Genomic DNA, 26,400 nt, shown 5'->3' with positions numbered 1-26,400 from the left:
CCCCTGATGCAGACGTACCCCGTGTGCAGCCTGTACGGTCCTGATCAGCGTGATCCCTCTCCACACGTACACGTCCCCGTTCAGAGCGCCGGAGTACGTCAGCTCGTCTTTGGCGGTGGCGACGCACAGGATGGTCTGCAGGTCGCCCGTCTTCCCGAAGATCCCTCGCTTCGGCGTCAGAGCGTTCCCACACAGAGTCCAGAACTGGAACCAGCACACCACCAGAGATCAGTTATTAACCCTAACCCATCAGCTGGGTTTTATTACTGCTAGCTGCTCTAAGACTCTAAGCCCCGCCCACATCTGCATCTAAGCCCCACCCACACCCACATCTAAGCCCCACCCACATCTGCATCTAAGCCCCGCCCACATCTGCATCTAAGCCCCACCCACATCTGCATATAAGCCCCGCCCACATCTGCCTCACCTTGATGTGTTTGACGCCACAGCTGACCAATCGGCTCGCCTGGAACGAATCCCACGCCACGTCGAAGATCTGCAGGAAAACCAACATCGATCAGTACTGGACCTGGTCCACACTGGACCTGGTCCACACTGGACCTGGTCCACACTGAACCTGGTCCACACTGAACCTGGTCCCTACTGAACCTGGTCCACACTGAACCTGGTCCACACTGAACCTGGTCCACACTGAACCTGGTCCACACTGAACCTGGTCCCTACTGAACCTGGTCCACACTGAACCTGGTCCACACTGAACCTGGTCCATACTGAACCTGGTCCACACTGAACCTGGTCCCTACTGGACCTGGTCCACACTGAACCTGGTCCACACTGAACCTGGTCCACACTGAACCTGGTCCACACTGAACCTGGTCCACACTGAACCTGGTCCCTACTGAACCTGGTCCACACTGAACCTGGTCCACACTGAACCTGGTCCATACTGAACCTGGTCCACACTGAACCTGGTCCACACTGAACCTGGTCCCTACTGAACCTGGTCCCTACTGAACCTGGTCCACACTGAACCTGGTCCACACTGAACCTGGTCCATACTGAACCTGGTCCACACTGAACCTGGTCCCTACTGAACCTGGTCCACACTGAACCTGGTCCACACTGAACCTGGTCCATACTGAACCTGGTCCATACTGAACCTGGTTCATACTGGACCTGGTTCATACTGAACCTGATCCACACTGAACCTGGTCCATACTGAACCTGGTCCACACTGAACCTGGTCCATACTGAACCTGGTCCATACTGAACCTGGTTCATACTGGACCTGGTTCATACTGAACCTGATCCACACTGAACCTGGTCCCTACTGAACCTGGTCCACACTGAACCTGGTCCACACTGAACCTGGTCCATACTGAACCTGGTCCATACTGAACCTGGTTCATACTGGACCTGGTTCATACTGAACCTGATCCACACTGAACCTGGTCCATACTGAACCTGGTTCATACTGAACCTGGTCCACACTGAACCTGGTCCCTACTGAACCTGGTCCACACTGAACCTGGTCCACACTGAACCTGGTCCATACTGAACCTGGTCCACACTGAACCTGGTCCCTACTGAACCTGGTCCATACTGAACCTGGTCCATACTGAACCTGGTTCATACTGGACCTGGTTCATACTGAACCTGGTCCACACTGAACCTGGTCCATACTGAACCTGGTTCATACTGAACCTGGTCCACACTGAACCTGGTCCATACTGAACCTGATCCACACTGAACCTGGTCCACACTGAACCTGGTCCACACTGAACCTGGTCCCTACTGGACCTGGTTCATACTGAACCTGATCCACACTGAACCTGATCCACACTGAACCTGATCAATAACAGTGTTGCCATAGCGACGCTGCGACTGATGAGTCGTACCCTGTCTGAGTGTCCGGTTGCCGTGGCGAGGACTCGTCCTCTCCTCCAATCCCAGACGCAGACGGTGTTCTTGGCGTCCAATCCGACGGAGGCGAGCCGCTGAGAGACAGAGACACAGTTCAGGGTTCACAGCAGGAAGTCATTACAACATTAAAACATTAAAACATTAGACCCTAACCCCAAATCTAACTAAAATAATGATAATTATTTCTCTTGGTTTGTTTTTAAATTCATTATGAAGTATTAAAATGGTTTTAAATGATCTTTTTGGACCCAGCACTTTGAAAGGACTGATGGCACTTCACCTTTTTACTGTCATTATGTTACTTTGTCCAAATCTATCTTCAGGTACAAGTAAAGTTACCTAACCCTTAAACCCCCCCCCCCCCCCCCCCAGGATCACAGAATACAGCAGATATTAATTATTTCTGCACATGCTCAGTAGCGTCGGACTCGGCCCACAGACTTTACGCTGTGATGATGTCACAGATTTATAAATCACTTTTCTACAAATATAAAACCTCCGTGAATCAAAACTTCACAACCTCAGAGTCGTATATCCATATATATATATTAGTTGTTTAATGTTTTTATTGATGCTTGTCTACAGTTTAACGTCTGCTGTAATAAAGTTATAACCTGTTTGTTACCTGTCCGTCTGAGTCGAAGGCGAGGCAGGCCACTCCGTGTGTGTGGACGTCTCTCAGGATGGAAACCGTCTGGATGGCGTACGTGTCCCAGATACAGATGTACGGATCCTTCCCCACCTGACCCGTCGCCACCTGGATCCTATCAGGGTGGATCGCCAGGCTGAGGGGGGGGGCACACAGGGGGGGGCGAGGGACATGTCAGGGTCCTAAATGTACTTCCTGCTCATCTTCTGACGATAAACTGACAACAATCAGAAATATTTATAACTGACAGAAAACTGCATCAAAGCTTCAGAGGAAACACTGACAGCAGCTTCATGATGTCAGCGGTTCCTCTCTGGCGGCTGTCAGCTCCCATCAGGCTGCAGGAGAAACCAACCCCCCCCCCCCCTACACACACACACACACACACACACACTTCCTGTCTCTGATGAGCAGTTAAAGGAGTGAGAAGTTCCTCTCAGCTGTAGAAGAAACTAATGTTTGTGTTTGATCCTCAGAATGAATGAAACCTGCAGGCTGGAACATCTGTGTGTGTGTGTGTGTGTGTGTGTGTGTGTGTGTGTGTGTCACAGCTTCATCTTTTGTTTCCATGGAAACTGACTCCCTTCTCCTGCAGGTGTATTGAAGGCTCAGCCTGTTGGGCGTCACATCAGAGATTTAAACAAAAGTATTTCAGACGGAGGTCAACATATCGATATATCATATATTATATGTTATATATTATATTATATATATTATATTATATTATATTATATTATATTATATTATATATTATATATTTTATCTTCATTGTGATATGAGACTCGTATTGTCTCAGAATTGTAATATCATGATACAGCAGAAGTCTTACAGAAGAGTCTTTTCCTGCTTTTAAAGGCTGATTACAGTCAAATCTTCTAACTGTTGTATTTGCCAAACCAACGTTCAATATGCAATATTACTGTGATATTGATATGGAGGTAATTAGATAAACAACATCATGATTGGGGTTGAGCATAGCTCAGCAGGTAGAGCACCCACTCCATGTGTAGAGGCTACAGTCCGCAGGCGACCCCGGTTCGAATCCCGCACCGAGTGGTCTTATCCTGCATGTCATTCCCCCCTCTCTCTGCCTCCTGTTTCCTGTCTCTCTACTAACCTGTCTATCTCTACTAACCTGTCTATCTCTACTAACCTGTCTGTCTCTACTAACCTGTCTGTCTCTACTAACCTGAACATTAAAGGCAAAAAATATACTGAAATGTTTTCTATCAGCAGATTCGCTGCTTTAAGGATCAGATCAGTGAAGCTGCAGTTTTATTCTTTGCCTTTAACTCAGTAAATAAGCTCCAACATCTCTGAACCATGAGGCTCTCCGATCTGCTGACCAGCTGACTCTAGATGTGCTGAGATGGGGGGGTTAGGGTTGGGGGGGGGGGTGTTTGTCTTTAACTAAGTGTGACAGTTTTGTCCGTTAGTCTTTGTATTTTTGCTGTGTTGCTTTTACATTTTTTGATTGTTCAGCACTTTAGTCGACTGCTGCAGTTTAATGTGATTTATTCCTGCACATGCTCAGACAGCATCACGCTCCGTTGAGAACAAGCTCTGTTTTATACGAGGTCATCCTGTTTATGACGAGGAGAAAACAAATCGTTGGTTATTCCACCGTGAGAACATGGTTTCACCACAGACTGTATAAAAGAAATGGACGTAACATCCGTGACGTCACCCATTGGTTTGTGGACTGCTGCTCGGAAGCCAATAGTTTCTAATCTAGGCAGCGCCATCTTGAAAATTTCAGGTGCATGCTGGGAAAAATAAAAACACAGGGTGGAGCGGGGAGGTTGCTATGGTTACGAGGGCTGGATCTGGAGGACATTGGTCAATCAACCTGTCAATCAGGACGTAGCCACGCCCTAATGCATACCCTGCTTTATCATCACATATAAAATCAGGGAGGCCAAAATGTCCCAAATGAACATCATACTGCATTGAAGAAGGCTTTAAACTAGCGATTGAGACCATAAACACATTTTGAAAACGTTTACTGAGGTTAGAAATCAAGTGAGAAGTTGGTGAATTCTCCATTGACTTGTATAGAGACGGTCGCCCCCTGGTGGCCTTTTGATAGAATGCAGCTCTAAGTTACTTCTCCATTGACTTGTATAGAGACGGTCGCCCCCTGGTGGCCTTTTGGTAGAATGCAGCTCTAAGTTACTTCCTGGTTGGCCTCATTTCAGAGGACCGGAACTCCCCGCCTGAGTTTCATACACATCCTGTTCTAATAACCTGCTGCTGTGTGCGACTCTGAACCCTGACTGATGCAGGTTTACAGTATAATACTGAGATAGAAATCAGCTGATCATTTACCAGTTTATCTCACACTGTTGGAAACTGGTCAGTAAGTATTTGGCTCAGTGGAGCGTCAGCCTTCATGCAAAGGTCACATTTAAAATAAAAAGTGAAACAATCAAAACAGCAAAGGAGCTGCTAACAATAACAGAATCGACTCTCACTGATCAGTAAACTCTTCACAAAAGGATTCAGTGAAAAATGTCTGATTTGTTTGTGCAGTGATGTTCAAGGTAGAATATGAACAGTGTTTAAAGGGTTAACAGTATTACATGTTTCTTTTCCAGCTGAGATCATGATGCAGTAAGATCATGTGATGCTGAGTTTTCTTCACTTTCAGGTTACTGCAGAGGCATAAAATGATGATTTGGCATTTAGAATAACATTGAGACGTTTATTATAGTCAGGGGAAGACTCAGGTGTTTGACGCGTTGATCAGAAGCAGAGAACATAGTTTCCAATCTGTGTTCTTATTTCAGCCGAGTACAGAAATATTAAACCAGAGCGTGAGCCGCATAAAAATGAGTCGACTCATCGGCTGCAGGAGCCGACGGCACAAACAGGAAGTCAAGAGGTCACTGCGGAGTCATCAGTGAGTCCAGGGCTGCTGTAGAGTTTAACAGTCTTTAACAACGACAGAGAATCTGATCAGACTAGGATACTGACTCTGAGCAGGATATGACATCACAACTGGTCTGAAGCCAATCATGGTCCAGTATTCACTTTAACAGATTCAGGGTTTCTGGAGTTTAACGTGAAGGAGGAGACGATGGTTTTAATATCGGAACATTACATTCATTCAGTAACCATGACGACGTGTTTGGTTTCTATCTTCATAACTGACATAAACAGGAACAGAACAATGAAACTAAACCCCGCCCCTTCTTACCTGATGATGTCATCATTGTGACCCAGGTAGAACTTCTGGGTGTGTTCGCGGGTGTTGTAGACGACGCCCACTCCAGCCACGAAGTACACCACCTCTTTCCCAGCCGTGTAGTACAGGTTGTTGCGACACTGGTGGCCTCTGTATCCGTGGATCCACTCCAGTCTCAGCTGGCAGCGCGGAGCCGTTTTATCCGACATGACGGTAAAACTCCACGAACAAAGAAAAACAAACGTCTGCTACGAAAACATAGAAACAGTCCCAACAGAGTCGTCACAGTCTGTTACTGATCCTGCAGGAAGCTGTAGTCCATGTGACACATCCAACTACACTTCCCATAACTCCAACCTGCAGTTTAGCTAGCTGATGTTAGCCATTCAAACTAATGACAAAAGTTTTCACTTTTACTTTTTCAGTTAAAATACTAAACAAGACGCAATAAGGCTGAAGTTTATACATACATATGTATGTATGTATATGTATTTGTACAATGTATAATTATCAGTGCCACAGGATTAGTTTGTGCTACAAAACTTTTATTCACCAGTTTTACGTCTTATAACGTTTATTTCTACAGGTTTGACCTGTAAAGACGACGGTGAGCGTTCAGAGAATCTGTGGCTACTAAAATGAATAAATCCTAGTTTATGTTCAGTGTGAACAGCGCTGAACTAAAATATATCAAATATTTAAGACTCCAAGGATCCAAACAAAGTTGTCGCCCTTTTACAAAAAAGAAAGGACACAACCTTTAATTGTTGCACAGTGTTCAGATGATTAAAGAAACTAAATATTAAAGGTTCCAGCTGAACAGCTGATTTAAACAAACCTCATTGAAAGAAACTAAACTGTCCTAAAAAGACACAGAGGATGTTTGCACTGATGAATGCAAGAAGTTATTTATCACTTTATAAAAACAGAAGGACTGAACCTGAACCTGATTCAGATGAACCTGCAGGTTCCTTTAACCTCTAAAATATTAATTAGTCTCTGAAGTTAGACTCACTGATTTATAAACTTCTCACAATAACCAACAACATATGTTTTGGTTGTTTTCAGAATGTTTTCAGGGTTAGGTTTGGATCAGAGCTTCAGATGAAATGTATGTTTGTAAATGGCATCAAAGGTAATTCCACAAACGGAGGTTGAAATGACAGAAATCCCCCCTCCCCCTCCCCTGACTCCTGCTGCCGTCTGTTTGCTGTTTCAATGAAAATCTGGAGATTATAGTCCCGGTTTATTCCCGTTAGTCCGCTTCCAGACCCGGAAAGAACCGACCATCCATACAGTCCAAATCCACAAAGAACCCTGCAGAGAACCGGTCTCCACACCGTCCAAACCGGCAGAGAACCGACCTCTGCACGGTCCAAACCGGAAGATAACCGGTGTCCACACCGAACCGGCAGAGAACCGACCTCCACACGGTCCAAACCCTGCAGAGAACCGACCTCCACACGGTCCAAACCCTGCAGAGAACCGATCTCCACACGGACCAAACCCTGCAGCCAACAGACTTCGGCAGCGTCCACACCGACTGCTGCTGCTCCTGCAGGCCGGCGGGGAGACGCTCCCACCCGGCAGAGACCCGCAGCAGCTCCGCGGCGCACAAACAGTCCGGACAACCAGAACGGGGATGAAGGAAGATCTGGATTAACGGAATCCCGGAGATCACCGTCAGTGTCACTTTACACAGATTACACACTGCCACATCCTGTTCATACTTCCAAAATAAAATACTGACTGTCACAGATTTTTATTTATTTGATTTGATTTTTTCGGTGTTAATTGTGTTTTATTTTACAAGCACATAAATAGAAATAAACAGATTGTTAAATAAAACTCAATGCAGGAAATATGAAAAATAAATGTCGGTTTTGTGTAAAAACATCAAACTGTTCTGATCGTAGACCCTTTATATGGGAGCTCAAGCACCCCTAAAAATAAATAAATTATTATCGTATTATGTAACATTGTGAGCCTGTCTGTTAGAGATGAGACAAACATTCATGCTGCAGGTTCAAATGGTTTTAATTTAACAGCTTTAATGTACTTTGGATAGTTCTGTCATTAATATCTCAGAGTCCTCTCTGTAGAAATCTGTCATTGTTTATTCTGAACCAGTATTATTAAACACTGTAGTGGACCACTCTACTGTGTATTAATATTTCTTGTTGTAATTTATCCATTGAAATGAGTCATTTAGCAGGTGTGAACATTTGCAGGGCGTTTTAATTCTCATTAGGAGTCTCTAGAGGTCTGATCTGCTGCAAACACTGTGAAGAAGACAAATAAAGAAACGTTTGTACTTTGTTCTTTTATTTCAGATGTGTTACCTTTTCTTATTCCTGGATCATGCTTACTTCAGCGTTCCTCTGAGAACCCAACTGTTGAGGCGCCTGTGTGCTTTTATTTTGTATTTCCGGTGTTTTTCGCGCGAACCAGCGTCAGCTTCGCGCATCTCTCTGCACGGCAGGTCAGGTGCGGTCAGCGCATCACTCTGCGCTGAGGAGCCCGCAGTGCATGATGGGGTTTGTAGTGTTGGAGCAGATAACAATAACCTGAGGTAAAATAACATCAATTACAATAAATGAATGAATGAATGAGAGTAAAGTGGGACTCACATCAGTTCTTCTACACTGAACAATTAAAGCTGAAGTTGTGTTTATGATATTTTCATACATATGAAAACATGCATGATGACAACATGAGGTCAGTCAATTATTGTAATTTCCAATTTAAGTAAATGTGGTTTGAAATGTAGGACACTCATATTGTTCTTACATTGGTGAAATATGCATTTAAGCACAAATATCAAACTCATATTTTTGATTTAACAAAAGATTTTCTCAAAAATGCAGGAATAATGAAATTACAAACAAAGGAAAATAATGATTCATAAACAAAAAATATATATTATATTGTATACTTATATAGTATAGTATATAGTATATAGTATATATATATACTTTTTATATATATACAAAATATTTCAGTGCTAGTTTTAAAGTTCTATAAAAAGAAAATACTGTACTTACATTTATAAACCTTTAAAAAAAATACATATACGACATTCAGTATATTTTAATCACACTTTACTATAATAACTCTCTGCTGCCAGTCAGCTGTTTTTAATCAATAAATAAAAACTGATCTGATTTTAAGGACTTATTAAATATGGATAAATATATGGATCCTGATCTTTAAACACAACAAGCTCCACTCTGAGATCAGACTTCCTGGTTCCTTCCCTTCAGATCTATAGATTGAAGATGAGTCAGCTGTCAGTCTGCATTCAGCAGGATCACATGATCAGATCAAAGTTCAAACTTATTAAACTTAACAGATGTATTTATTACTGAATCACATGTTTTTGGAGTCAGTTCAAACCTGTTTCAGCTTCAGCTCAGTCAGTCGTTGCCTCTGAGAGCTGAAATGGCGCAGAGAGATCAGCTGGACCGAGACTCAATCAGCTGTGTGATCTGTCTGGATCTACTGAAGGATCCGGTGACTACTTCCTGTGGACACAGCTACTGTATGAGCTGTATTAAATCACACTGGGATGAAGAGGATCAGAGGAAGATCTACAGCTGCCCTCAGTGCAGAGAGGCCTTCACACCGAGGCCTGTCCTGAAGAAAAACACCATGTTAGCATCTTTAGTGGAGCAGCTGAAGAAGACTGGACTCCAAGCTGCTCCTGCTGATCACTGCTATGCTGGACCTGAAGATGTGGCCTGTGATGTCTGCACTGGGAGGAAGCTGAAAGCCTTCAAGTCCTGTCTGGTGTGTCTGGTCTCTTACTGTGAGAATCACCTCCAGTCTCACTTTGAATCAACCAAGTTAAAGAAACACAAGCTGGTGGAGCCCTCGGAGAAGCTCGAGGAGAACATCTGCTCTCGTCATGATGAGGTGATGAAGATATTCTGCCGTACAGATAAGAAGTGTATCTGTTATCTGTGCACTATGGAGGATCATAAAGGCCACGACACAGTCCCAGCTGCAGCAGAAAGGACTGAGAGGCAGAGAGAGCTTGAGGTGAGTCGACTAAACATCCAGCAGAGAATCCAGGACAGAGAGAAAGATGTGAAGCTGCTTCAACAGGAGGTGGAGGCCGTCAGTCACTCTGCTGATAAAGCAGTGGAGGACAGTGAGAAGATCTTCACTCAGCTGATCCGTCTCCTCCAGAAAAGAAGCTCTGATGTGAAGCAGCAGATCAGATCCCAGCAGGAAACTGAAGTGAGTGGAATCAAAGAGCTTCAGGAGAAGCTGCAGCAGGAGATCACTGAGCTGAAGAGGAAAGACGCTGAACTGAAGCAGCTCTCACACACAGAGGATCACAACCAGTTTCTACACAACTACCCCTCAGTGTCACAACTCAGTGAACCTACAGACTCATCCAGCATCAATATCCGTCCTCTCAGATACTTTGAGGATGTGACAGCAGCTGTGTCAGAGCTCAGAGATCTACTACAGGACATCCTGAGGGACAAACGGACAAACATCTCACTGGCAGAGGCTGAAGTGGATGTTTTACTGTCAGAACCAGAACCAGAACCCAAGACCAGAGCTGAGTTCTTAAGATATTCACGTGAAATCACTCTGGATCCAAACACAGCAAACACAGAACTGTTATTATCTGAGGGGAACAGAAAAGTTAAATGGACGAGTAAACATCAGTCTTATTCTAGTCACACAGACAGATTCACTGGATGTTATCAGGTCCTGAGCAGAGAGAGTCTGACTGGACGTTGTTACTGGGAGGTGGAGCGGAGAGGAAGAGTCGGTGTAGCAGTCGCATACGAGAATATCAGCAGAGGAGGAAACTGGAGAGAATCTGGATTTGGATATAATGATGAATCTTGGGCTTTATACTGTGACTCTGACTGGTGTAACTTTTGGTTCAACAACATCTTTACTCCCGTCTCAGGTCCTGGTTCCTCCAGAGTCGGAGTGTACCTGGATCACAGAGCAGGTATTCTGTCCTTCTACAGCGTCTCTGAAACCATGACTCTCCTCCACAGAGTCCAGACCACATTCACTCAGAAACTCTATGCTGGACTTCATCTTTATTTTGAAGGAGTTACAGCTGAGTTGTGTAAATGTAATTAGGGCCCGAGCAACATGCATGGGTTAGGGTTAGGGTTAGGGTTGGGGTGGTGAGGGCCCGTTCATCGCTGCTTGCAGCTTTAATTCTTCATGTTTTTTAGTCTCCATGTTTCTGAGCTGCTCAGAGATCAGCTGACATGCTAATAACGATATTCAACACTTTATTAACTTTATGTATGTGTCGTTTATATTATCAGTTTCTTTAAATGTGACTTTTTCCTGTGTGTTTTTATCCATGGAGGCTCTCACTGCTCATCACCATGTTTTTAACCTTCACTGACATTTCTTCAGATGGAAATATGAACTTCTCTTTGTTCTAAATGTTAGTTTCATGTTTGTATTGATGTATTTGTGTCTGTTGTTTCTTAAACAGAGAAAACAGCAGAACTTCCTTCATCGCAGATATTTTGTTCTCATCACTTTGTAAATTCATAAAGAAATGTTCAATCAAACTGTAATGATCATGATAATAATCATTAATGATGTTCTTGTACATAGCTGACATTCTGGGTTACACTAACTGACATTCTGGGTTACACTAATGACATTCTGGGTTAAACTGACTGTGTGGATGAAGTCAATCTGAACATGAAATCATTGATCACACTTTACTGATTGGATGTGTCAACAATCTGTAGCTTCAATAATCAATAAAGATGATTTTTATCAAAGTGTTTTCTTCTCATTAAAGCTTCTGGAGAGTTTATTAGTTTTCCTCCTGAAACAAAGTTCAGAGTTCATGTTCAGCTTCCTGCTCTGAACTCTTTTATCACTTGTTGCTTTCAGCTGATCAAAGTTTGATGATTCAAGACAGGAAGAATTCATCTGATCAAACAGGAAACAGCAGATAAACTTGATGAAGCTGTCGGTTCAAACTAACAGAAACAGTTCAGACTCATTTAGTCTCATTATTACAGACTTGAGTCCAGTAAACTCTTTAGACCTCAACCACAACGATCCACCACTGAGGAACCACAATGACCCACCAACGAGGAACCACAATGATCCACCAACGAAGAACCACAATGATCCACCGACAAGGAACCACAACGAGGAACCACAACGATCCACCAACGAGGAACCACAACGATCCACCAACGAGGAACCACAACGATCCACCAGTGAGGAACCACAACGATCCACCAACGAGGAACCACAACGATCCACCAGTGAGGAACCACAACGATCCACCAACGAGGAACCACAACGATCCACCAGTGAGGAACCACAACGATCCACCAACGAGGAACCACAACGATCCACCGAGGAACCGGACTGGCCCCCAAGTGTGTTTGTCCTCTCCAGTAACTCGTAATTAACCTTCCTAACTCTGATTAATGATGATAAGTTAATATATATATTTTTTTTGCCTTAATGTATAAGTTAGTAGAGAGAGACAGGAAACTGGAGGCAGAGAGCATGCAGGAAAGGACCACTCGGTGCAGGATTTGAACCGGGGTCGCCTGCAGCGAGGACTATAGCCTCAACACATGGGGCGGGTGCTCTACCCCCAGTAAGGGAAGCTTTAATAAAAAAAAACAACTAAGGTGCTTAAATATTTTAGGGCCCTGGTCAGTGAGAGTGGTTTTAATCCAACAGGAAGGAAACAAACAAACAAACAAACAAACAACAAGCATCCAGTAAAGTTTAAAAGCCTTTAATGACATCGCACATATTTGACAGAGAGAGCTTTAAAGTCTACAGGTGCAGTTTCATACATGAGAAAAGCCTTTATGGTCTAACTTCTGTTTAAATATTTGGCCTTAAACGGCCTGCAAAGGATTTTCTTCTTCTTCATTCCTATAGATGTAGTTCTGATTGTGCAGTAAGATGGCGTTAACTTCCATACATGTTCAGTACAATAGATATACAGTGACGAAGAGCAACACGAGTATCAAAGAGCAGAAAATCAGAGCGCAGCGCGGTGCGGAGAGCCGACGACAAGCAAGCAACCTTCATTAGTCCAGAGCTGACGTACGTTTACCATTTAACATCGACGCTGTGTTTATTATACATACTGATCTTTTCTTATTGATCATCTGAAGGCGATCGGAATCTGATCAGAACCAAACCAAAACCGAGAAAATAAAAAAAAAAAAAAAAAGAAGAAGAAGAAGACGGGAGGGGTTGTAGTTAGTGAGTTTTTCAGGCTGCACTCTGACGAAGCATGCAAAGTGGACATTTACATCACACACCTCCTCGAAGGTGATTGGCTTAGAGGGGGGGCGGAGGGGGGGGGGGGGGGGGGGGGCGATGGTTGCTAAGCAGCAGAAGACGAGAAAACGAAAAAGTAAAAAATAATAATAAAAAAACAAAAAAATGCACTATTGGTCCAATTTCTCAACGGCAGAGGAAGAATGTAGGTTGTCTCTTTTTAAGACACCCTCACAAAATTGAGGAAACCTTCAATAACTCAGACCTGTCTTCTCAAAAGTCACGAAGTAACAAAAACTTTAACAAAAATAAAAAATAAAAAAGAAAAGGAGGTTAAGTGTGTGGTGTGGTCCCTGCTGAGACGCTTCAGACGATGAACCGCCGTCACGTCACAACGGTCGTCACGGAAACGGTCACGTTCGCTCGACGCCACACGAAGAAAATCAAACCGAATATAAAAAACAAGAAAAAACAAATAAACACAAAAATAACCCGACGTCGCACTTTGGTGAAACTTTTACTGATGTCAGCCGTCAACGCCGTCATTGGCTGCTCAGCTGTGATGTCAGCAGTGATGTCATCAGTGATGTCACAGCCACGTTTTTCTGTTTAGCGAGATCGTTCATTTTGTACGTGGATCGTTTAAAAACACGTAACGACAGATTATCGGATCTGTTCAGAATCTCTTTGAAAGGTTTTTAGATCAGAGGCAGTTTGTCGGAGCGGGAAACGTCGGAGTTAACGGCTGTTATTAAAGTTACGCGAGACTTTACGAACTTCCGATCCGAGCGAGGTTAGCGACTCGGAGAAGTTCGTAAAGCCGAACGCAGAGATCGGAGCGCTCTGACGCAGGTTCCAGTTGTGAGTTAGCAGGAAACGAAGAATTAAACGTAACGAAGCGAGAAGCGTCAGAACGCGTTGGATTCTGCGCGTCGGTTTCACCAAAGCGCGCGGAGACGTTTCTACTGCTTCTTCTTGCTGAACAGGCTGAAGCGCTTCTCCTTGTCCTTCTCTTTGTCCTTCTCTCTCTTGCCGGGGCTGGACTCGGCCGGCAGCGTCTGGGCGCGGCCCGACGCCGGCGTCCCCGGGTTGCTGCTCTGCACGTCGGCGGCGCCGGCGTTCAGGATGGCCTGGATCCAGGTGCTCATCTCCTCCTGCAGGGGGCGACACACGTCAGACTGATGCACACTCAACTACAGCTACGGCTACGGGAGCCCGGAGAGGCCAAACGGGGCTGGTTGATGTTTTGATTCTTAACAAAACTATAAATAACTGATTATTCTAATATTTTAACCCTTGTGTCGTCCTCCTGGATCAAATTGACTCTGTCTGTTCCTTCCTTCCTTCCCTCTTACCTTCCTTCCTCCCTTCCTTCTTTTCTTTCCTCCCTTCCTTCCTCCCTCCTTTCCTTCCTTCCTTCCTCCCTTCCATCCTTCCTTCCTCCTTTCCTTCTTTCTTCCTCCCTTCCATTCTTCCTTCCTTCTTCCTCATTTCCTCCCTTCCTTCCTCCCTTCCATCCATTCTTCCTTCCTTCCTTCCTTCCTTCCTTGACTCGAGGACAACAGGAGGGTTAATGGACATCATGTAGTTATTCATCAGTAACCATGGAGACAACAAACATCTCAACTCAAGGTCCACTTACTGGCTGTTAACCTGAGCTTTCAACCACAGTCTTTATCTACAGTTACTTTGATGATAACTCAGCCGTCTCCATAGCAACGGAGAAATCTCATAATGAGGCTGGTAAGTACATTTTATTTTTTTATATTTTATAACCAAATAATTCAGAATTTGTAATTAAAACAAAAAAAACCCAGCAAAAATATTGATCATGAAAACTAAATGTAAAAAATACAATAAAAACTACGAGTGAGATTATAAAACACTAAATTAATATAAAATAAAATAAATGAATAAATCTAAAATAAACCACTACACACACACACTTATAGTTGAGAGAAAGAAAAAGAGTCAGACTCACTTCATCTTTGGCTTGGAACAGATATTCATTTCCATCAGTGAGTCTGAAACAGAAGCACAGTGCACACCCGTTACCATGGTTACCGTAAGACATACCCGTCACCGTGGTTACCAGAAGATAAGATAAGATAAGATAAACAACAATAAATATATATGTGTACACATAAATCAGGTTTTCATCAGTCTGTAGTTCTTTTGATGGGAGTTGTAGTTTTTTTGGTTTCATGTTAAAATCAGCAGCTCTGACAGGAAGTGATGTCATGACCTCTGCTCTCTGCACGCTCTGCTTGCGGCATCATTTCTGCACCAGTCGGCAGATTTAACGGCTGATTATCTTTTACTGAAACTGTTCATATTCACAAAATAAAAGTCTCAGAGTCTCAGCTGTCCCTTCAAAATAAAATCAAGTTTCAACAAATATAATATATATATATATATATATATATACAGTCAAGCCCGAAATTATTCATACCCCTTTTGGACATGCCACTTTTTGTTCAAATGTAAATTAAAGCTGACTGAAATATTTTTTTTACCACAATGATGCCTTTTGTACATCGTCTTTTTATCTTCTTGGAGACGCCTGTGTCACTTCCGGTCAAAAAACAACTTGCTGGTTGAATAAAAGTAACTTTAAGTCAAAATTTGCCAGAGGTATGAATCATTTTGGGCTTGACTGTATATATATATATATATATAATTTATTTAAATGTTGTTATATCTGAAAAAAAAGTTATTCAAAAATCAGCATTAAAACATATAAATGTTCTCCTGGACCATAAAATAATGATTGTGAATCTCTTTTAATCACTTCTGATTGAAGTTTAATATGTGAATGATTTAAATATGATCACAGTGGTCCAGGGTTAGGGTTAGGGTTAGAGGTCCAGGTCCGGGGTTAGGGGTTAACATCCATCGGGCCGGACCGGACCTCTCTGAGGGCCCATTCTGGCCCGCGGGCCGTATGTTTGACTGTAAGGGTTAGGGTTAGGTTACCTGGTTGACTGGTTGACTGGTTGACTGGTTAACTGGGTAACTGGTTAACTGTTTAACTGGTTAACTGGTTAACTGGTTAACTGGGTAACTGGTTACCTGGTTACCTGGGTAACTGGTTAACTGGGTAACTGGGTAACTGGTTAACTGGGTAACTGGGTAACTGGGTAACTGGTTACCTGGTTACCTGGTTACCTGGTTAACTGGTTAACTGGTTACCTGGTTACCTGGGTAACTGGGTAACTGGGTAACTGGTTAACTGGGTAACTGGTTAACTGGGTAACTGGGTAACTGGGTAACTGGTTAACTGGGTAACTGGGTAACTGGTTAACTGGTTAACTGGTTAACTGGTTACCTGGTTACCTGGTTAACTGGTTAACTGGTTAACTGGTTACCTGGGTAACTGGGTAACTGGGTAACTGGGTAACTGGGTAACTGGTTAACTGGGTAACTGGGTAACTGGGTAACTGGGTAACTGGTTAATTGGGTAACTGGGTAACTGGTTATCCGGTTACCTGGGTAACCAATCAGCTGACTGTTACCTGAGTTTGAAGACGTGTTTCTTCTTCTTGTAGTCGGAGGCGACGTCGCAGGCGGCGTCCTTCAGGCTGACAGGAAGCTCGGCGTGGTACGGGACGCCCTGCGCCGCCGCCTTGCTGTCCTTATAGAAACACAGATCCTGACCAATCACCACGCAGAACACGTTGTGCCACGACCTGCAGGAGAAACGTTAAAATCTGAATTATAATGTGATGCAGCTACAGCGCCACCTAGAGGAGGGCTGATGCTACTACAGCGCCACCTAGAGGAGGGCTGATGCTACTACAGCGCCACCTAGAGGAGGGCTGATGCTACTACAGCGCCACCTAGAGGAGGGCTGATGCTACTACAGCGCCACCTAGAGGAGGGCTGATGCTACTACAGCGCCACCTAGAGGAGGGCTGATGCTACTGCAGCGCCACCTAGAGGAGGGCTGATGCTACTGCAGCGCCACCTAGAGGAGGGCTGATGCTACTACAGCGCCACCTAGAGGAGGGCTGATGCTACTACAGCGCCACCTAGAGGAGGGCTGATGCTACTACAGCGCCACCTAGAGGAGGGCTGATGCTACTACAGCGCCACCTAGAGGAGGGCTGTTAGGCTCCTGTTATTATCATTTAAACTCATTACATGTACATGTCTCTCCTTCCTTTCTTCCTCCTTCCCTTCCTTCATTCCTTCCCTCCTTACTCCTTTCCTTCCTTCATTCCTTCCTCCAGCCCCAATGAAAACCCTAATATAACTGGCCCATAGCTGAACCCTTGTCTGTTTGGGTCAGTGAAGCAGCAGCGGAGTGAGACTTCCTGTGAGGATCTTTGGATCTTTGGATCTTTGGATCTTTGAGGAGGATCTTTGGATCTTTGGATCTTTGTATCTTTGCGGCTCACCTGTTGGACGCCTTCTTGTTCTGCCCCTCCCACTCGTGTTTGCGGTGCAGGAGTCCTTCCAGCTGGGAGCCAGAGTCCTGGTTCTTGGAGGGCAGCGTGCTGGACTGGCTGGTCTTACTCTTCCTGCCGGAGGTCGGCGACGGGGTCGGACTCGGCTCCTTGGAGCTTCTCTCCACCAAACCGTTCACCAGCTCCACGCCGTCAACGCCGTCCTGGACGACAGGAAGTTAGAGAGTTAGAGACTCACACAGAGAACAACATTAAATACTAGAACATACACAACAGTCAGGAGACCAGATGAGCAGTAAAGGGTTAGGGTTACATATGTGCATTATGGGGGGGGGGGTTTAATTGTATGTTTTAAGTTTCTCAAATTACATGTTTTTCTGTTTTATGTAAAGCACATTGAATTGCCATTGTGTATGAAATGCGCTATATAAATAAAACTGCCTTGCCTTGCCTTGCCTTAAAGGCTTCTGTTAATATTCAGTATGAACATGAATAAAGGCTCAGAGATAATAAATGTTGGTAAGATGATGAATCCATAAATCAGTTAAACTAGTTTTAAAAGCAGCATCAGGTTTGTTAAAATGTCCTCGAGTCAAGGAAGGAAGGAAGGAAGGACGGAAGGAAGGAAGGAAGGAAAGAAAGAAGGGAGGAAGGAAGGAAGGGAGGAAGAAGGAAGGAAAGGAGGGAGGAAGGGAGGGAGGAAAGGAAAGGAGGAAGGGAGGACCGAGGAAAGAAGGAAGGAAGGAAGGAAGGAAGGAAGGAAGGAAGGTAGGTAGGAGCGAGCGAGGGAGGGAGAAAGGAAAAGAGGAAGGGAGGAAGGAAAGAAAGAAGGACAGAGGAAAGAAGGTAGGGGGAGGAAAGGAAGGAAGGGAGGACAGAAGGAAGGAAGGAAGGAAGGAAGCAAGGCAGGAAGGGAGAGAGGATGACAGGAAGGTTCTAGATAAATTGAGACTGAACTCAGCGGCAGCAAGACATCATGGAGGTTACGCCCAGTTCAATATAATCAATATATTAAAAAAAGATCAATAAGAGAGATTTGAAATGACATTTAACCCATTTTATACCAAAAGACTGAATGCTCCTGGACATGTCAAATGGTGTAACCACAAAATGTCAAATGGTGTAACCACAAAATGTCAAATGGTGTAACCACAAAAGAATGATAGATATTAAATATGTGATCAGCTACAGTGTGTTTAAGTGGACTTATACTAATAATGACTTCATTCTATCTTCCTTCCTTCCTTCTTTCTTTTTGTCCTTCCTCCCTTCCTTCCTTCCTTACCTTCTTCCTTCCTTCCTCACCTTCCTTCCTCTCTCCCTTCCTTCCTTCCTCTCTCCCTTCCTTCCTTCCTCCCTTCCTTCCTTCCTCTCTTCCTTCCTTCCTTCCTCATCTACCTTCCTTCCTTCCTTACCTTCTTTCTTCCTTCCTTCCTTCCTTCCTTCCTTCCTCTCTCCCTTCCTTCCTCCCTCACCTTCCTCCCTTCCTCTCTCCCTTCCTTCCTTCCTTCCCTTCTTCTTTCCTCTCTCCCTTTCCTTCCTTACTTTCTTCTTTCCTCTCTCCCTTCCTTCCTTCCTCTCTTCCTTCATTTAAAACATGTAAATGTTTCCTGGTCTCCATGGTAACCAGATGAAATGTAATATTTAGAACAATAGTATTCCATTAGCTTTATAGTAGTAATAAATAGTACTGACCCGAGGAGAGTCCTGATCCGATGGGAGTCCGTTCTGGTTGATGACTCCGCTGCAGAAACACAAACATGATGAATGAATAAAGTGAAACAGCTGCAGTTCCTCCTCCGTCCACCAGGTGCTGCTGAAGAGTCCTCATTCATTCATTAGTGTTAGTGGTAGTAGTAGTGTAATATGGATCAGTGTTTCAGTTTAGTCTCAGTAAGAAACTAAATATTGGACTTTTCTTCTTATTAACCCTTTACGTTCTGTCCTTTGTTTAAAACTAGAACCTTTGTTTAAGACTAGAACCTTTATTTAAAACTAGAACCTTTGTTTAAGACTAGAACCTTTGTTTAAAACTAGAACCTTTGTTTAAAACTAGAACCTTTGTTTAAAACTAGAACCTTTGTTTCAGACTAGAACCTTTGTTTCAGACTAGAACCTTTGTTTCAGACTAGAACCTTTGTTTAAAACTAGAACCTTTGTTTAAAACTAGAACCTTTGTTTCAGACTAGAACCTTTATTTAAAACTAGAACCTTTGTTTAAGACTAGAACCTTTGTTTAAGACTAGAACCTTTGTTTCAGACTAGAACCTTTGTTTCAGACTAGAACCTTTGTTTAAAACTAGAACCTTTGTTTCAGACTAGAACCTTTATTTAAAACTAGAACCTTTGTTTAAAACTAGAACCTTTGTTTCAGACTAGAACCTTTGTTTGAGACTAGAACCTTTGTTTCATCTGAGACCCACAGTCCAGAAGATTAGAAATAAAATGGATCATATTTTTACATTTTTGTGCAACTGATACACATTTTATATGTGCAGATGTACAAATTTGACCTGTGTTTATTAAACTAAATCAAAGTTCAGCATTTAAACATGTTCTTATGTTCTTCATGTTCTATAAAATGTTCTCCTGGAACATCAAACAGTGATTATAAAGGATCAGATTAATGACTGATGGAGAGTCAGAGTATGAGCAGCATGTAAAGGGTTAATGATGTCTCTCTCTGACTCTCAGCAGATGTTTCCGGAGCTTTCACCTCTGCAGCGGTTCTTCCTCCTGTTCAATCACAGCCGGCTCTGGAGTCGGTGGCTTCCTCATCCGCTCCTCTTCCTCCTGCTGCCTCCTCACCTCCAGAAGCTCCAGCTGGGGAAGGAGCACAGGGACGAAGGTTACTCATCATCATCACCATCACCATCACCATCATCACCACCATCATCACCATCATCACCACCACCATCATCATCACCACTCTGACACGAGGGTGTGAGTGTCCCTCCCGGCTCACCGTAGTCAGCCTCTCCAGGGCGGAGAAGCGCTCCTCCCAGGTGGCGGCAGACTTCTCGAAGGCTTCGTGGCGTTTGATGAGCTTCTCCACCTCGTCGACGCTCTGCCCCATCTCCCTGCTGGACAGGTATGGCTCCTGACCCAGCAGCCAGGCCTCGGCCACGCCCGCGTCCCGGGAGAACTGGTGCACCTCCAGGACTGTGGGGGGGCGGGGGGGGTAGAGAGAGAGAGAGAGAGACAGAGACAGAGAGAGAGAGAGAGAGAGAGAGAGAGAGAGAGAGACAGACAGAGAGAGACAGAGAGAGAGAGAGAGAGAGAGACAGAGAGAGAGAGAGAGAGAGAGAGACAGAGAGAGACAGAGAGAGAGAGAGAGAGACAGAGACAGAGAGAGAGAGAGAGAGAGAGAGACAGAGAGAGACAGAGAGAGAGAGAGAGAGACAGAGACAGAGAGAGAGAGAGAGAGAGAGGGAGAGACAGAGAGAGAGAGAGACAGAGAGAGAGAGAGAGACAGAGAGACAGAGAGAGAGAGAGAGAGAGAGAGAGAGAGAGAGAGAGAGAGAGACAGAGAGACAGACAGAGAGAGAGAGAGAGAGAGAGAGAGAGAGAGAGAGAGTGGGGGGGGGGCAGAGAGAGAGAGAGAGGGGGGGGGGGGTCAGTAACAGTCATACAGCTTTAAGGCCCAGTATCATCTCATCCTTCAGCTGTATTAATAAGCAGATGATCGTCTTACTGAGTCGCAGCCACTCCCATCGATCCTCCCACTTATCGATCATGTCTTTCCTTTTATCGGTCAGCTGCAGCAGCTTCTCCTTAATCTGGAAATAATTAATATAATATAAATATCATGTTTTACTTTCCATCATAAAACACCTGAGATCACATGGACTCGTGATGTCACAGTTACAGTCATGATGTCATAGTTCTGGAGTCGTGATGTCACAGTTCTGGAGTCGTGATGTCACAGCTCTGGAGTGATGATGTCACAGTTACAGTCATGATGTCATAGTTCTGGACTCATGATGTCACAGTTACAGTCATGATGTCATAGTTCTGGAGTTGTGATGTCACAGCCATGGAGTCATGATGTCGCAGTTACAGTCATGATGTCATAGTTCTGGACTCATGATGTCATAGTTCTGGACTCATGATTTCACAGTTACAGTCATGATGTCATAGTTCTGGAGTCGTGATGTCACAGCCATGGAGTCATGATGTCGCAGTTACAGTCATGATGTCATAGTTCTGGAGTCATGATGTCACAGCTCTGGAATGATGTCACAGCTTTGGGTGATGATGTCACTCACCTCCTCTGAAGCGTAGTGTTTCCTGGCGAGCAGCGACTTCCCGAGCTCGATGCAGGAAGTGAAACTGTCGTTACGAGCGTCGATCTCAGCTTTGATTCCCTGATGGTTGTTCATCAGTAACTCCACCGAGGACACATCCCTGATACACACACACACACACAGACACACACACACACACACACACACACAGACACACAGACACACACACACAGATACACACACACACACACACAAACACACACACACACACAAAGAGAGAGACACACACACACACAGAGACACACACACACACACACACACACACACAGAGAGAGACACACACACACACACACACAGAGAGATACACACACACACACACACACACACACACATACACACACACACACACACACACACACAGAGAGACACACACACAAATTATTTTAAACTTTGTTATAAAAGATAATAAACTGATTATTTATGATTTTGTTCTGTTTGGTTTTATTTTACGATCTTTGATTCATTTCTTAGTTTTAAATCCTGTTCATAGGTTTAAAAAAATCTGTTTTAGTTTTAAAAAAATATTATCAATTGTTTTCATCCTAGTTATTTCTGGTGTGAAACGGACCTGGGGTTCTCCTGGGCCTCGATGAGTCGGATCACGTCCTCCATCCACAGCATCAGGTCTCGGACCATGCTGAAGAAGCGGAACTTGTCTCCGGTGTCCATGAGGCGGACCCGGCGGCCGTCGCACGCCTCCAGCAGACTCCTCCACGCCTCCAGCACCTCGCTCTCACGCCGCTGGATGTCGTCCGCTTTGTCGCCGGCGTACGCCGACTGCAGGCGCGTCGCGTCATCCTGCAGCTGCCTCACCTGCAGCACAGGGGTCAAAGGTCAGGGCCTGTATGAGCTGACAGCAGGTTAGTCTGATCCGTGTCCCCGTAAAGCAGGTTAGTCTGACCCGTGTCCCCGTAAAGCAGGTTAGTCTGATCCGTGTCCCCGTAAAGCAGGTGAGTCTGATCCGTGTCCCCGTAAAGCAGGTTAGTCTGATCAGTGTCCCCGTAAAGCAGGTTAGTCTGACCCGTGTCCCCATAAAGCAGGTTAGTCTGATCAGTGTCCCCGTAAAGCAGGTTAGTCTGACCTGTGTCCCCGTAAAGTAGGTGAGTCTGATCTGTGTCCCCGTAAAGCAGGTGATTCTGATCTGTGTCCCCGTAAAGCAGGTTAGTCTGACCCGTGTCCCCGTAAAGCAGGTTAGTCTGATCTGTGTCCCCGTAAAGCAGGTTAGTCTGATCCGTGTCCCCGTAAAGCAGGTTAGTCTGACCCGTGTCCCCGTAAAGCAGGTTAGTCTGATCCGTGTCCCCGTAAAGCAGGTTAGTCTGACCCGTGTCCCCATAAAGCAGGTTAGTCTGACCCGTGTCCCCGTAAAGCAGGTTAGTCTGATCTTTGTCCCCGTAAAGCAGGTTAGTCTGATCTGTGTCCCCGTAAAGCGGGTTAGTCTGACCCGTGTCCCCGTAAAGCAGGTTAGTCTGATCTGTGTCCCCGTAAAGCAGGTTAGTCTGACCCGTGTCCCCGTAAAGCAGGTTAGTCTGATCTGTGTCCCCGTAAAGCAGGTTAGTCTGATCCGTGTCCCCGTAAAGCAGGTTAGTCTGATCTGTGTCCCCGTAAAGCAGGTTAGTCTGACCCGTGTCCCCGTAAAGCAGGTTAGTCTGATCTGTGTCCCCGTAAAGCAGGTTAGTCTGATCTGTGTCCCCGTAAAGCAGGTTAGTCTGATCCATGTCCCCGTAAAGCAGGTTAGTCTGATCAGTGTCCCCGTAAAGCAGGTTAGTCTGATCCGTGTCCCCGTAAAGCAGGTTAGTCTGACCCGTGTCCCCGTAAAGCAGGTTAGTCTGATCCGTGTCCCCGTAAAGCAGGTTAGTCTGACCCGTGTCCCCGTAAAGCAGGTCAGTCTGACCCGGGTCCCTGTAAAGCGGGTCAGTCTGACCCGTGTCCCCGTAAAGCGGGTCAGTCTGATCCGTGTCCCCGTACAGCGGGTCAGTCTGATCCGTGTCCCTGTAAAGCAGGTTAGTCTGACCCGGGTCCCTGTAAAGCGGGTCAGTCTGACCCGTGTCCCCGTAAAGCGGGTTAGTCTGACCCGTGTCCCCGTAAAGCGGGTCAGTCTGACCGGTGTCCCCGTAAAGCGGGTTAGTCTGACCCGTGTCCCCGTAAAGCGGGTCAGTCTGACCGGTGTCCCCGTAAAGCGGGTTAGTCTGACCCGTGTCCCCGTAAAGCAGGTTAGTCTGACCCGTGTCCCCGTAAAGCAGGTTAGTCTGACCCGTGTCCCCGTAAAGCAGGTTAGTCTGACCCGTGTCCCCGTAAAGCAGGTTAGTCTGACCCGTGTCCCCGTAAAGCAGGTTAGTCTGATCCGTGTCCCCGTAAAGCAGGTTAGTCTGATCCGTGTCCCCGTAAAGCAGGTGACTGACCTGAGTTCCCAGCGCCTGGATGTCGTGTTCGAAGGTGGTGTGCATCCTCTGCAGCGTCTCCACGGTGTTCTGGTCGCGTCCCACCTCCTCCGGCAGCTTCTTCTGCTTGTCCACGATGCGTCCCAGGATCTCTTTGGCGTCGTGGTAGAACTTGTGGAGCTCGAAGGAGGCGGCGAGGATCTGCGTCCGCGTGTCGATGAGCTCCAGCAGGTCGGCCCAGGCTTCGTTCAGCCCGTCCTTCCACTCCGCCACCGTGGCCGCGTCGCCGTGCCCCGCGTTGATCAGCTCGTCCGCCTGCCGGTTCACAGAGTCCACGCGCTCCTGGCCGATGTTCCCGGTGTCCCGAGCGAACTCCCGGAAACGCTCCTGCAACATCTGAGGTCACAGAGGTCAAAGGTCAGTAGTGGTAACAGTAGTACTCTCAGTAGTAGTAGCAGTAGTACTCTCAGTAGTATTAGTAGTACTCTCAGTAGTAGCATCAGTAGTACTCTCAGTAGTACTCTCAGTAGTAACAGTAATACTCTCAGTAGTAGTAGTAGTAGTACTCTCAGTAGTAGTAGTAGTAGTACTCTCAGTAGTAGTAGTAGTACTCTCAGTAGTAGTAGTAGTAGTACTCTCAGTAGTAGTATTAGTACTCTCAGTAGTAGTAGTAGTAGTAGTACTCTCAGTAGTACTCTCAGTAGTAACAGTAATACTCTCAGTAGTACTCTCAGTAGTAGTAGTAGTAGTACTCTCAGTAGTACTCTCAGTAGTAACAGTAATACTCTCAGTAGTACTCTCAGTAGTAGTAGTAGTAGTAGTACTCTCAGTAGTAGTATTAGTAGTACTCTCAGTAGTAGTAGTAGTACTCTCAGTAGTATTAGTAGTACTCCCAGCAGTAGTAGTAACAGTAGTACTCTCAGTAGTAACAGTAGTACTCTCAGTAGTATTAGTAGTACTCTCAGTAGTAACAGTAGTACTCTCAGTAGTAACAGTAGTACTCTCAGTAGTACTCTCAGTAGTACTCTCAGTAGTAGTATTAGTACTCTTAGTAGTAGTAACAGTAATACTCTCAGTAGTATTAGTAGTACTCTCAGTAGTAGTATTAGTACTCTCAGTAGTACTCTCAGTAGTACTCTCAGTAGTAGTATTAGTAGTACTCTCAGTAGTAGTATTAGTAGTACTCTCAGTAGTAGTATTAGTAGTACTCTCAGTAGTACTCTCAGCAGTAGTAACAGTAGTACTCTCAGTAGTAGTATTAGTAGTACTCTCAGTAGTAGTATTAGTAGTACTCTCAGTAGTAACAGTAGTACTCTCAGTAGTAGCATCAGTAGTACTCTCAGTAGTAGTATTAGTAGTACTCTCAGTAGTAGTATTAGTAGTACTCTCAGTAGTAGTATTAGTAGTACTCTCAGTAGTAACAGTAGTACTCTCAGTAGTAGCATCAGTAGTACTCTCAGTAGTAGTATTAGTGGTACTCTCAGTAGTAGTATTAGTAGTACTCTCAGTAGTATTAGTAGTACTCTCAGTAGTAGTAACAGTAGTACTCTCAGTAGTATTAGTAGTACTCTCAGTAGTAGTATTAGTAATACTCTCAGTAGTAGTCGTAGTAGTACTCTCAGCAGTAGTAACAGTAGTACTCTCAGTAGTAGTATTAGTAGTACTCTCAGTAGTAGTATTAGTAGTACTCTCAGTAGTAGTATTAGTAGTACTCTCAGTAGTAGTAACAGTAGTACTCTCAGTAGTAGTAACAGTAGTACTCTCAGTAGTAGTATTAGTAGTACTCTCAGTAGTAGTAACAGTAGTACTCTCAGTAGTAGTATTAGTAGTACTCTCAGTAGTAGTATTAGTACTCTGAGCAGTAGTAACAGTAGTACTCTCAGTAGTAGTAACAGTAGTACTCTCAGTAGTAGTATTAGTAGTACTCTCAGTAGTAGTATTAGTAGTACTCTCAGTAGTAGTATTAGTAGTACTCTCAGTAGTAGTAGTAGTAGTACTCTCAGTAGTAGTAACAGTGGTACTCTCAGTAGTAGTAACAGTGGTACTCTCAGTAGTAGTATTAGTAGTACTCTCAGTAGTAGTAACAGTGGTACTCTCAGTAGTAGTATTAGTAGTACTCTCAGTAGTAGTAGTAGTAGTACTCTCAGTAGTAGTATTAGTAGTACTCTCAGTAGTAGTAACAGTAGTACTCTCAGTAGTAGTATTAGTAGTACTCTCAGTAGTAGTAACAGTGGTACTCTCAGTAGTAGTATTAGTAGTACTCTCAGTAGTAGTATTAGTAGTACTCTCAGTAGTAGTATTAGTAGTACTCTCAGTAGTA

The 26,400-nt window shown here is 44.7% G+C and overlaps 4 protein-coding genes across 5 annotated transcripts in view; 1 reads left to right on the top strand and 3 right to left on the bottom strand.

The window, feature by feature from the left end:
• The window catches only part of LOC128377790 (echinoderm microtubule-associated protein-like 6), a 37,319-nt gene extending 31,390 nt beyond the window's left edge, over window positions 1-5,929 (bottom strand). The window contains 5 exon segments of the mRNA XM_053337595.1: window positions 19-204; window positions 428-496; window positions 1,860-1,958; window positions 2,510-2,669; window positions 5,733-5,929. Coding sequence (XP_053193570.1) covers window positions 19-204; window positions 428-496; window positions 1,860-1,958; window positions 2,510-2,669; window positions 5,733-5,929 — 711 coding nt within the window.
• Window positions 1-26,400, bottom strand: part of LOC128377823 (NACHT, LRR and PYD domains-containing protein 12-like) — a 419,396-nt gene that overhangs the window by 136,251 nt on the left and 256,745 nt on the right. The gene's annotated exons all lie outside the window — the stretch shown is intronic.
• LOC128375257 (tripartite motif-containing protein 16-like) lies at window positions 6,834-10,820 on the top strand (the record flags this gene model as incomplete). Its single annotated transcript, XM_053335563.1, has 3 exons — window positions 6,834-6,855; window positions 6,980-7,341; window positions 9,171-10,820. Coding segments are annotated over exons 1-3 (2,034 nt in total), but the record flags the coding sequence as incomplete, so codon positions are not given.
• The window catches only part of sptbn1 (spectrin, beta, non-erythrocytic 1), a 33,170-nt gene continuing 20,438 nt past the window's right edge, over window positions 13,669-26,400 (bottom strand). For both annotated transcript variants that reach the window (XM_053337593.1, XM_053337594.1), the window contains exons 25-35: window positions 24,102-24,476; window positions 22,271-22,515; window positions 21,664-21,802; window positions 21,090-21,174; window positions 20,361-20,557; window positions 20,112-20,218; window positions 19,091-19,139; window positions 17,387-17,598; window positions 16,502-16,675; window positions 14,968-15,010; window positions 13,669-14,140 (exon numbers count right to left, since the gene is read on the bottom strand). In XM_053337593.1, the coding sequence (XP_053193568.1) occupies window positions 13,949-14,140; window positions 14,968-15,010; window positions 16,502-16,675; window positions 17,387-17,598; window positions 19,091-19,139; window positions 20,112-20,218; window positions 20,361-20,557; window positions 21,090-21,174; window positions 21,664-21,802; window positions 22,271-22,515; window positions 24,102-24,476 (1,818 nt within the window). In that variant the 3' untranslated portion in view covers window positions 13,669-13,948. The remainder of the gene's footprint in view (window positions 14,141-14,967; window positions 15,011-16,501; window positions 16,676-17,386; window positions 17,599-19,090; window positions 19,140-20,111; window positions 20,219-20,360; window positions 20,558-21,089; window positions 21,175-21,663; window positions 21,803-22,270; window positions 22,516-24,101; window positions 24,477-26,400) is intronic.

The sequence above is a fragment of the Scomber japonicus genome, chromosome 2 (genome assembly GCF_027409825.1).
Source record: "Scomber japonicus isolate fScoJap1 chromosome 2, fScoJap1.pri, whole genome shotgun sequence".
Classification (NCBI taxonomy): domain Eukaryota; kingdom Metazoa; phylum Chordata; class Actinopteri; order Scombriformes; family Scombridae; genus Scomber; species Scomber japonicus.
Note: the sequence above shows the minus strand (reverse complement) of the source record. Positions and strands in the feature narration are given on the sequence as shown.